Source organism: Nelumbo lutea, chromosome 6 (assembly GCF_056320005.1).
Source record: "Nelumbo lutea isolate HS-2025 chromosome 6, American lotus-T2T, whole genome shotgun sequence".
In the NCBI taxonomy this organism is placed as follows: Eukaryota; Viridiplantae; Streptophyta; class Magnoliopsida; order Proteales; family Nelumbonaceae; genus Nelumbo; species Nelumbo lutea.
In genome coordinates, this window is record NC_142689.1 from 21,168,571 (window position 1) to 21,179,262 (window position 10,692).

A 10,692-nucleotide genomic window follows, 5' to 3' on the forward strand; every position below is an offset into this window, starting at 1 on the left:
TTCAAATTGGTTTCAATCCGACGTAATCTAGTATAAATCCATTATCGGATAGGTAGGGTCCAATCCAATCCAATAAATACTTTACATGATTAGACCTCGACTGCTCCAATTGGTCTTTACCGAAGGCCCATCATGCCTAAGGCCCAGAAAAGTTGGCATCAGTGTTGTCCCTGCAGATAAATACAGATGCCATTTGAGTAGATAGGAACTTAGAGACCCTGCATGATGTTGGTATAGTGGTATTGCCTATCTCGTGAGGGACTCACCGGGGATCTTTGTTCCTATTGGACATAGCAACGATGCTGGAAAAGTTTCGGTTCATGTAGGTGAGGGCCCAAGCCCAATTCCAGATAACAATAAGAAGGGTTAATTACTTAAATATATTCTGAATTTTCTCTAAACTACTTAAATATACCCTATACATTAAAAAACTATTCAAATATATCTTGCTGGATGGTTCCACTTTACATGAATAACCATCCATTAGTGAGATGTTTTGGGCCACACTTTGATGGTCAAAATTGCCCTTTATCGACTGTTAAATTTTCAAAACATGTCATTAAAATTTTAGAACATGCTATAACTTTGTGTTCGGATGTTGAATTGGAATGGTCTTTTTTTATTTTAGGTAACTTTTAAGATTCAATTTTTCACTTGGAGGCCATAACCTTGCCCTACTATTTTTGCCGAAAAAAAAAAGCCTTTTTTGGTCTCTAATCTTAATTTTTAATATAAAAATTTGAAACAAAAATAAAAAAAAAATATATTTGTTATAGCAAAACATAATTATATATTTGAATATATGTATATAATTAATAATAATATTATTATTATGTATATATCAATGTTTTTAAAATCAGACCAGACCAGACGATCCGACCAGAAAAATCGGGAATTGGTCAGATCTCCAGTTCCGGTTATACTATAAACCAATTTTTTTCAAAAAAAATGTTGAAAAGGTTAGAGAACCACTGACCCGGACAGTCAAACCGTTCAACCCGGTCAATGGTTTGCATGTTACATACTTTATTTTTTCTGTATTAAAGAATAAAAAAATCCACCTATGTCCCCATCGAATTGGTAATTGGGGGTTAGGATTCGAACTAAAATCAATTCCGTTCTTCTCTTCTTAGCAGCTCACTTAGTTTGACCTTCAATGACCTATGGCAAGCCATAACGACCTACTGCGATCGACGATTGGCGGTTGAGGATCCACCTACAACAAACACAAGGTTTGCATTTCGTAGTTCTCACTCTGAGTCTGAATCTTCATTGAGCGCATGGTTTTGCAGTGGTGACCGGTGGTTAAATCAGTGGCGACCACCATTTACAAACTACCAGCAACCAGTGGCGACCCCCGATTTCATTAGTGATTTACAGCAGTTTTGCAACAACAGTTTCTTCTCCTCTGCCGACGAGTCTATAGTCGCAATGGCGATTTTAATCACTGGCGACCACACTACAATCCATCGGCAGCGATTTTCCCCTTCTCTCTATGACCCCAACATCACCACACCTCCATTATTGGCGGCAATTTTTTTTTTTTGTAATTTATTTAATTTTATAATATTTTTTATTATTTATAAATATTGTTATTGTCAATTTATTTATGATGTCATAGGTTGAACCATTTGACTTGGATGGTTGAACCGTCAAACTGGAAAACGATGCCTTGATCAGTTCTGTTTCCGGGTCAATTTTCAAAACCTTGATAGATATACACATTTGGGCATATCTCTAATATTATATACCCATCATATTAAAAAAACATAAGTGTGGCAAATAAAATTTATTTCTGTACACATAAATATAAAAATAAATGTAGAAAATTTTGGACATGCATCTTTACTAAAATTACCTTGTGCAAAGCATATGTACACTTGCTGGTACCTCAAATAAAGGATCTAAGGAGAGAGAATGAAAGCTTAACACCTTCTTGAAACAAAATTGAATGAAGTGAAAAGTAATAGCACTTTAAATTTCATTTTTTGTCATCACCATTAGAGATAGACCTAATTCAAAAGTAAGGGTGCTTGAGTAAAACTCCATAAAAATCATTTATTTAATGTATCTTACATATAGGATTTAATGAGAGGGAATGGGAGTTAATTTCTTGAATAAAAGACTTAATGAGAGGAACAAAATGAATTTAACAAAAGTATTATTTAAAATTATGTTTTTCCCCTCCAAATAGAGGTACTAATTTCAAAATAAGGGTATTTTAGTTAAGAAAAGTCTAGAAGTTAGACTCTTAGAGTTCATTCCCACTTTTAATAGTAATATAGATATGCCTAGGCCTGGGCCCAGGTGTTGTGGCCCAACAAGCTGGCCCAACTAGCCAGTCATCATGCATCCTCCCAATTAATCCATTAAAAACATTTAGACTGTGTTTGGTTTGAAAGAAAAGGTAGGGAATGGTAGGGAAATCTGTACAAAACCTTGTAAAGGGAATGGTAGGGAAACCTGTATGCTATGTTTGGATTGATAATGAAAATAGGAGAAGCAGATGTTGAGACAACCGTTAGGCTATGTTTGGTTTGAAGGAAAAGGTAGGGAAAGGAAGGGAAAGACAGGGTAACCTATACAAGGTTTGTAAAGGTTTCCTTAGTTTTCCTTTCCTTTCCTTTCCCTGCATTTTCCTTCAAACCAAACATAACCTTAAGGTTTTATTTTCCTTTCCCTCAACTTTTTTGTTTCTCTATTGAGTCTGGACCTAATAGTTACAGCATTGTAATGTTCAATGAGCACTAAATAAATATTCTGACCATTGTATCAAAAGTTATTTTTAATCTTTTTTAAGGGTAGGCTGGGGGTATTTTAAGGGATAGGTGTCAAAAAATTTTCCAAGTGGTTACCCAATGTGCTCACCATGTCTGCCTACCTGACCTGGACTTTCGAGACAGAAATCTGAAAAGCAATGTTTCGTGAAAATTACAGAGAGCCAGAGCAAGTGTGGACTGTTCAGCCACTTCAAGAACTCCCACCTCAAGCTTCCTTTTGTAGCTCTAGCCAGTTCTCCATGTTAGTTTATAGTATTCTCTTTAACTCTTTTCAGTAAGCCTCTATTTGTTTGTGATGCAAATCTGAGCCAAATACAAATTTTAGACTTGGTTCGATTTTGCATCATTTGTTTGTAACTATGATTTTCACTTCTGCCTGATACAAAATTTATACTTTATCTGTCATTTGTGCAAATTTTGCATCCCAAAAACTGATGTAAAATTTGCATTGCCTTCATCCTACATCAATCTCTCTCATATGGTGTTGAGATTACATCACCTTACTACCTACCTTATTTCCATGACCGATCTAGTAGGCACAACAAAATAAGCACGTTAAATGAGCATTTGATAAATATTTTGACAACTGTCAAAAGTGGATATTAATTTTTTTTCAAGAATAGGGTGGGGGAATTTTAAGAGACAGGTGTCAAAAAAATTTCTAAGTGCTCATTTACCGTACTTACAATGTTGTGCCTACCTGATCGGAACTTCTCACTTCCAAATAACCATCCTCTTACCTCCACTTGTTCTCATATAAAGTGGAGATGACTTCATTTTACCTCCTATTTTACTTTTTGAAAACAAAATAAGGCAGCCAAATCAAAAGTAAATCAGTTTTCACACTCACCCAATTTGCAGCTTCGTATATTTAACCAATACAAATGAAGAATTCGGATTAGCTGAATGCGATGACTGTTAGGCTTATTATGAAACCAATGATGAAGTACCATATCAGTAATAAATCCATGGGCTCCACTGTGAAAGATGTGAACTCTGTATTTTACGACTGATGCAAAACTTTATCATCGGTTCCACAGGGTGCTAAACCATCGTTCAGCCAAACCTTACTCACAAACGAAATAACAATTGCTCCCTGGAGCTGATTTAACGATTGGTTGACTCTTTCCAGCTGACAGCTGTTATTGTTATGCAACTCAACTTAGTGCCTATGTATTTGGGAGGGGTTTTAGTGACATCCCATAATAAATGTTTGGTTAAAAACCAGAAAGCCCAAACGTGCTGTGACTCAGCAAGAAAAAAAAAAGGCTTTCTACTTAACAAAGTTTCATTTAGTAACTTCTTCATCCTAAATGAAAACAACTGAATCAAAGCGTCAGCCCTCCCAAACGAACCCTAAGCCCTCGGAAAAGGGCCCATCATCTACTCTGTCTGAGTAGCTTGAGAGTTGAGCATATACCATTAATGCAGTTGATTTGGATTGTCAGAATAGCTTGGATATTCAATATAGTTGTTTTTAAATGAAACCGTGGGCTCCCACACAACTAGCATTATAAGGCTAAGGAAACTCTTGCGTTGTTGACATTCATGAATGTTGGATTATGTCATTCAGAATATTTCTGATATATAGCTTCCTCGGAAAAAAAAAAAAGAATAATACAGATATTAGCTGACCCATATTAATTACAATGGACCCATTAAGCTTTTCTTAGGAAACTAAATTACTCTCCTATAACCAACTCATAAAGCAACCCCTTTATGGTGAAACTACCTCCTTAAAAAAAAAAAAAAAAAAAAAAAAAAAAAAAGTGAAACTACCTTTAATGGGCCCAGTTGATTTAAAACGGGCCCGTATGACTTGCCAATGTTCCCACATCTGGACTACACGATTGATTGAGCACTAATTGGGTTGATAGATAGCCCACTTCCTTTTTAATAATAATGGCATAAGTGTGAACCAAACAAAGGCTTCAACCCTCGGTATAATTAGAACTTTTATTAAGTTGATATTAATTTATATCTTTTGAGGGGTCAGGTTATTTCCCTCCTCCAAGTACTCGTTAGTCATTAATAGCAATTTCATCTTGCTTGAAATAAAGATAAAGAAACAAGCTGTATCAACCTTCTACACATATTATTGAAACACAATTACTAATACAAGATCACTACTCTTACAACTTGGAGATATATACCAGCAGTCACAAGAGTACTAGTATAAAAGATTAATCATCATAAGTTTCATTTCATTAGAAACCATAGCATCTCCATCTTTAGATTGCAGCTAAGCGACGAATATCAATGGGGTAAGCATCAGAGGAAGACTGGGCGCTGTAAGACCTCCTTGCGACGACCACATTTGCAGCTTCAGTTGGATGAAAGGCATCCCAGAACAGATACTGATCCCTATTTTGGCATGGAATTTCAAGAGGAAGGCATGTAATCTGACCATTGTTCCTCCCCACACCACAGCATCCACTGTTTGTCACAGTAAACCCTGAAATTGAAGCATTGAAATATCATTAATGCAATCCCTTATTATATGCTTCTAAGATTAAGTACTTAATTAATCTGATCCCCTCCCAATTCTAATCAGATGGATCATAACCACCATCCAATTGGATGGAACAAATTGATGAGTGGCCTTGATCATTGCACCTTGTTCATGTTCATTAAGGTACACATGCAGAAGAAACCTGATCATCATGTTGGTATCCATAAATGGTTTCCATGTGGGCTGCTTTGTAACTGATGCAAATTTGTCTACCTGCCTTTCCCAACTACATATATAAAAAGAAGCAAAACAAAGATCAAGGGACTAGTTATGTGCATAAGATTATGTACCATAGGCTGAAGGATTCTTCATCATGTCCTCAAAAATCCCATAGGCATTTATGTAGGTGAAATGGGCACCATCTAGATTGCTGTTCAGATCATCAACTAGAGCTTTAAGCTTCTCATTGAATATTTGATTTGCAGAGTTGATTCTGCCAACACAAGTCACTCCATTGGGGCTGTTTTGAGCCAATTCGTTTGGGCTGCAACCAATCTGACCAATTCCTATCACTGCTACCTTCCTTGCTCCATAATCATACAATGCCTGTTTCATAAACAGCAGAAAGAATGTGCTAGTCCCAGGTTTATTTATTCCTGATCAATTTCAATTAGGTTAAATTAAACACTATACTGACCCTTAATTGCCCAGAGTACTCTTGAATTAGAACATTTGCATATTCTTCTGGGCTGAACTGCTGGCCTGTTGTGTAATACAAAGGCATGAAGTAGTTATTGAGGTAGTCATTACTGCCCATTCCAACTGTAAAGATGCATTTGCTTAGGTGGTCGGCTGCCGAATCCTCGTCGCCAAGTATTTCGACCAATTGAGCCACAGCAGTTTGATAATTTCTTACTTGTCCATTCATACTGATCCGTTCACCCTGTGAAAAGAAAATTTTAAGTTGTTTCATAAAGCTACTGTGGTATTACTGCTTAAAGCTCTACTCTTAATTTAACAAACTGACATGGGAAAGAAAAGAATTAGGAAAAGCATTACCAATTGCCTTCCCGTTTCATCTCTTATTCCTGCAGCTGCTGAAGCAAAATTTGCCCCTCTAAGGAGCTCTTGGCCTCTTATACTTGCATATGGTGGAATAAAATCATCAAACCCCAAGAGTTGAGCTGCATTCCATGAGCATAATTACAAAAGTTGTGGTTATGTGATGAGCGTATGACATTTATTTAGGCCTGCTTTATCTGCAGTGGAATTTCTTTTGCACTGGTGCAAAAGCATGGGAGTGCAAATTCTGATTTATTTGCATATCAATGTTTACCTCATTTTGTTTGTCTGAACTCTGAAAGTAAAACAAAACGTGAAGCAAAGTAAAATAAACCTAATTGAAAACTTATGTATTAAATGCCACATGAAACTAGGCCCAGAGAATGCTTTTGATTTCATTGGTTTTTGGGAATCAAAAAATTTATTAGTGTGTTCTTTAATGTGGATTGATTCACATTTTCTCAAGCAGGTCTGACACGTTATATCAGCAAAAGAGAGTGGTAATGGACCCACACAGTGATTCCAGTACTCACTTGTTAGAAACGGATTTCCTGATCTCAGAAGTCTCTGAAATCAAAACCATACCAGTCACATTAAGACTACCTAAGCAGGTGTTTGTCAAAATCAACTACTAACGAGTCATGAAAGCTACAGTAGTAGTCAATTCAATTGGGTCGAATTGTGTCCCTCTCTCTCATTCTCGGTGATAGAGATCATATATGGGGCTTAAGGGCATTGAATAGAACAGCAACGAATGACCCTAAACCCGCCAAACCCACGAGGTTGGCCGTGATTCTCGACCCATATATTTACTAGGTCTGCATCAAATTCAATGCGACATCACATTAGGCACAATTATTTCAAACCGCTAGCTTGGGATGTGGACTTGCGATCCATCATGCATTTATGGTATACGTTTAGTCCCCTAAAGCATCGTGGGCCAAGTTTATCAGGTGGTCGGCGAATGGGCCCATCTGTGTTTTTAACCCATCGTTGACCTGGCCGAACCAATGATGAAAAACTCTAAGAACACAGTCTTGGGCATAAACCATCCACCCAATCCGGATTTTTATTATTATTATTATTATTATTATTATTATTATTATTATTATTATTATTATTATTATTATAAAAAGTTAGAATGTGTGAAAATTAGCATACCAATTGTCCATGATTTAGCAAAAGAAAAGACCTGCCCAGCCTCTAAGTCTCTAATCAGTCAGGTTCAACCGATCTGATCAGAGACCGGATCTGCTCCTCACAAAAGGCGCCTCACAGGTGCCTTACACGCACATTCAACTATGCATTGGGAACATCTCCCATACTTATTAATTGTTATTTATGGGATATGTTCCCAATGCATGGTGGATATGCATGTGAGGCGCCCATTTGTGAGGAGCAGATCCTGTCTCATCTGATTATCGCTTTGCCTACTAACCAATCTTTATATGCTTAAATCAAGCACATTGTTACTCTTCAAACTGTTCTACAAATCTGAAGTTCATTTCCTAATTATAGTTCACTTGCAATGTAAAGCACTTGAAGCTGTGTTAAGGGATGTTTAACCAAAAATAATGCCCCAAGTCAGCCATCAAGTGTACATGCCCCACACATTAAACTCTCACTTTGCATGTGCGTAACTGGTGTGGGGCATTATTATTGGTTAAGCAGCCCCTCACACAGCCATTAGGCAATGTTTGAAAGGAGTACAAATATAAATGTGTACAATACAAATATATACAAAATACAAGGTTTTGCACTCTACATATTTGTATTTGTATTCCTTCTAAACTGAGATTTAAGTGCAACTAATCCAGTTTCAGTTTATTATGTTATAATTAAGCTTATTTATAGGAAGAGAGGGTATAGCTCACCAATAACATCAGTAGTAGTTCTACCATTGCAAAACCTTCCGGTCGGTCCGGCAGGGAAATCAATCCCATAGGGCTGATAATCGGCTCTAGCCAACGACGAAAGTAAATTGTTGTTTCCATTATCAACCAATGAATCACCAAATATGAAGTAACAAGGAACCTGTGGATCGGCTCGGAACGTAGGCGACAGATTCGTCAGTGCCACCAGGAACACACACATCATATACATTTTCTTGAATTCCCACGCCATCAAGAAGGAAAGGAAAGAAGCAAGAACGAAAATGGCAAAGATAAAGAGGAAGATGGAGTTGGAGAAAGAAAATGAGTGATGTGTGTAAACAAATTGAAAGGCCAAGCAGAGGAATATATATATATAGGAAAGGTGGGAAGAAGGAAGTGATGAGAGTAATTAAGCATGCATAAAATAAATCTCGAGGCCACGTTTTTTGCTTTTACGGTTGAGAGAGTTGGTCGTTGCATTAATTTTGGGCGGACATTGAACTGTGCTGTGAACAGTGATGTATCTCAATTCTCAACTTGATCAGTTCCTGAGTTGCTCAGATTGGAATGCATTCCAATACTAAGCAGATTAGATAGAAAGGGTTCGTGTCTTTGATAAGAAAATATGCGTAACTGGTGTAACTCATTTATTTGCGTTGAATGATAAGAGTTGGAGGCGTTATGAATTGCTGCAAGTGTCCTTGAATGCCAAAGTTGGATTGTCTTGTGGTGTAATGGATCAAGAAGACAGCCACCATTAATGGGAGTCCCTGCTCTTAGTTTTGGGTAAATCACAAGGACCCGAACCCCCCCCCCCCCTTCGTTTACTTAATTTGGAGGTGTGACTCATGGTCCCTTATATTAATTTTTTCGAAACTTACCCCATTAATGTCAAATGGGTCCTGAAGGTGTTAATTAACAGTGGGTGGGTTATTAATAAAATTAGGTTGCCTTTGGATAAGCTTCACAATTTGTGCTTTTAAAGCATAAAGCCCCAACTTTAGGCTTAGAAGAAATGTTTTGGATTTAGATTATTATGCTTTTAAAGGCAACTTTTATCAAGCACTCATAGAAAAAGCAATAGCTTATCCAAATGCAGCATTACTCATAAGTTTTTAATGCTTTTTAAAAGAAAAAGATGGAGCTGCTTAGAGGAGAGAAGGGTTGGTGGTGGCATTGAATATGGTGTGCAGTGGAGGTGGAGAATATGAAGATGAGGATGAAGAAGATAAAGTGCTTTTTGTGGTGGTGGCGGCAAAGAGATAAACTAAGCAAGTGGTGATGGTTAAAGAGAATTTGGTCCTGAAGGCAAGTAAACTGGTAGTAATTAAACTAGTAGAGATCTTGGTGTTATCATTTGGATGGTTGAGTAATCTATCAAATAGGTTACTACTTACTATACATGGCTTTAATTTTCTTTAAGAGACCACTTTGATGCCCTAGATCATTGGGTTGATTAGGTATATCATTTGGATGGGATAGATTAGATGAAATCTTAGTACATCATTCAGATGGTTGAAAATTTGAAATCCATTTGATTGATCTTCAGAACCCATTTTGACTTTCCAGGTTTTGGTTATTATTTGATATATCACTTTATATGGCCCACATTTTCTTAGAATTAATTTCTTGTGTACAATTTGAATGGCCAAGATTAGTTCAGATCTTTTGTTACATTACCTGGATGGCCAAGATTAATTTATTGCTCCTAAAGAGACCACTTTGATATAAAGGAATTTTGTGGGAGTATATATTTATCATCTACTATTCTACTTTTATGGTGCACATTAATTGACCTATAAAGGTTTTAAAAATGTCTGACAATGCATGTACAATGGACATGTGTCACAATCATGCTCATCAATTCGGCATGTATCGAATGCCACATGGTGCCTATGCTTGGCACCTTGACCCATAGGCATATACCATATCTCCTCAATATGGTAATGGAAAAGAAATCGGCTTCAGCGCTCACAAGACTATCCTCACACATTCGCACAGCCTTTTCACAAGACTGTGCAAACAGTGTAAGCACTGAAGCCCATTTCAATACAAGGGTTATGTGATAATTATAAAAAATAGTACCAAAGTACAATGTCCCAAAATTGATACTTTGCTCTTTTGAGCTTAGTATGAAAGGTATTGATATTTTGATATAGAAGTGTACAATTATAATGTTTATTTTCATTCTTGACTTAAAAGTATATTACCATGATCACCCATTAACATCTTTTATATATACCATCTTGGCTTCATAGGCAAAGCACATTGAATGTTGTATTTATAAGGTTCTACATTTTGGAAAATTTGGCCATTTTGGACCCTCAATCTGAAATGGAATTATTTGAAATGTTAGTATTTTGAATTAAATTTTATATATTTTAAATCATACTTTTGCATTGTATTATAATGTTTAAAATCAATAAACTCCACATGCCCCCCAGAGGCCCACACTATGTTGGTCTTTCACTTAATAATTAATTAAACTTCCGTTTGAGTTAGATTTCCCACTAAATTATCACAA

The 10,692-nt window shown here is 36.6% G+C and overlaps 1 protein-coding gene across 1 annotated transcript; it reads right to left on the minus strand.

Annotated features, from left to right (window-relative positions):
• Positions 1 to 4,854: 4,854 nt before the first annotated feature.
• LOC148847841 (GDSL esterase/lipase At5g45670-like) lies at positions 4,855 to 8,785 on the minus strand. Its single transcript, XM_088950343.1, has 5 exons — positions 8,169 to 8,785; positions 6,292 to 6,416; positions 5,930 to 6,175; positions 5,583 to 5,838; positions 4,855 to 5,235 (listed from the first exon to the last, which is right to left on the minus strand). The coding sequence occupies exons 1-5, from the start codon at positions 8,416 to 8,418 to the stop codon at positions 5,012 to 5,014; spliced, it is 1,101 nt and encodes a 366-aa protein (XP_088806469.1). The 5' UTR covers positions 8,419 to 8,785; the 3' UTR covers positions 4,855 to 5,011.
• Between the last annotated feature and the right edge of the window lie 1,907 nt (positions 8,786 to 10,692).

Coding starts and splice junctions, on each gene's coding strand:
- LOC148847841 (XM_088950343.1), bottom strand. CDS start 8,418: ATGGCGTGGGAATTCAAGAAAATGTATATGATGTGTGTGTTCCTGGTG. Junction 6,176..6,291: donor ATGAAACGGGAAGGCAATTG/GTAATGCTTTTC, acceptor TTCTTTTCACAG/GGTGAACGGATCAGTATGAA. Junction 5,236..5,582: donor GAAGAATCCTTCAGCCTATG/GTACATAATCTT, acceptor CTTCAATTTCAG/GGTTTACTGTGACAAACAGT.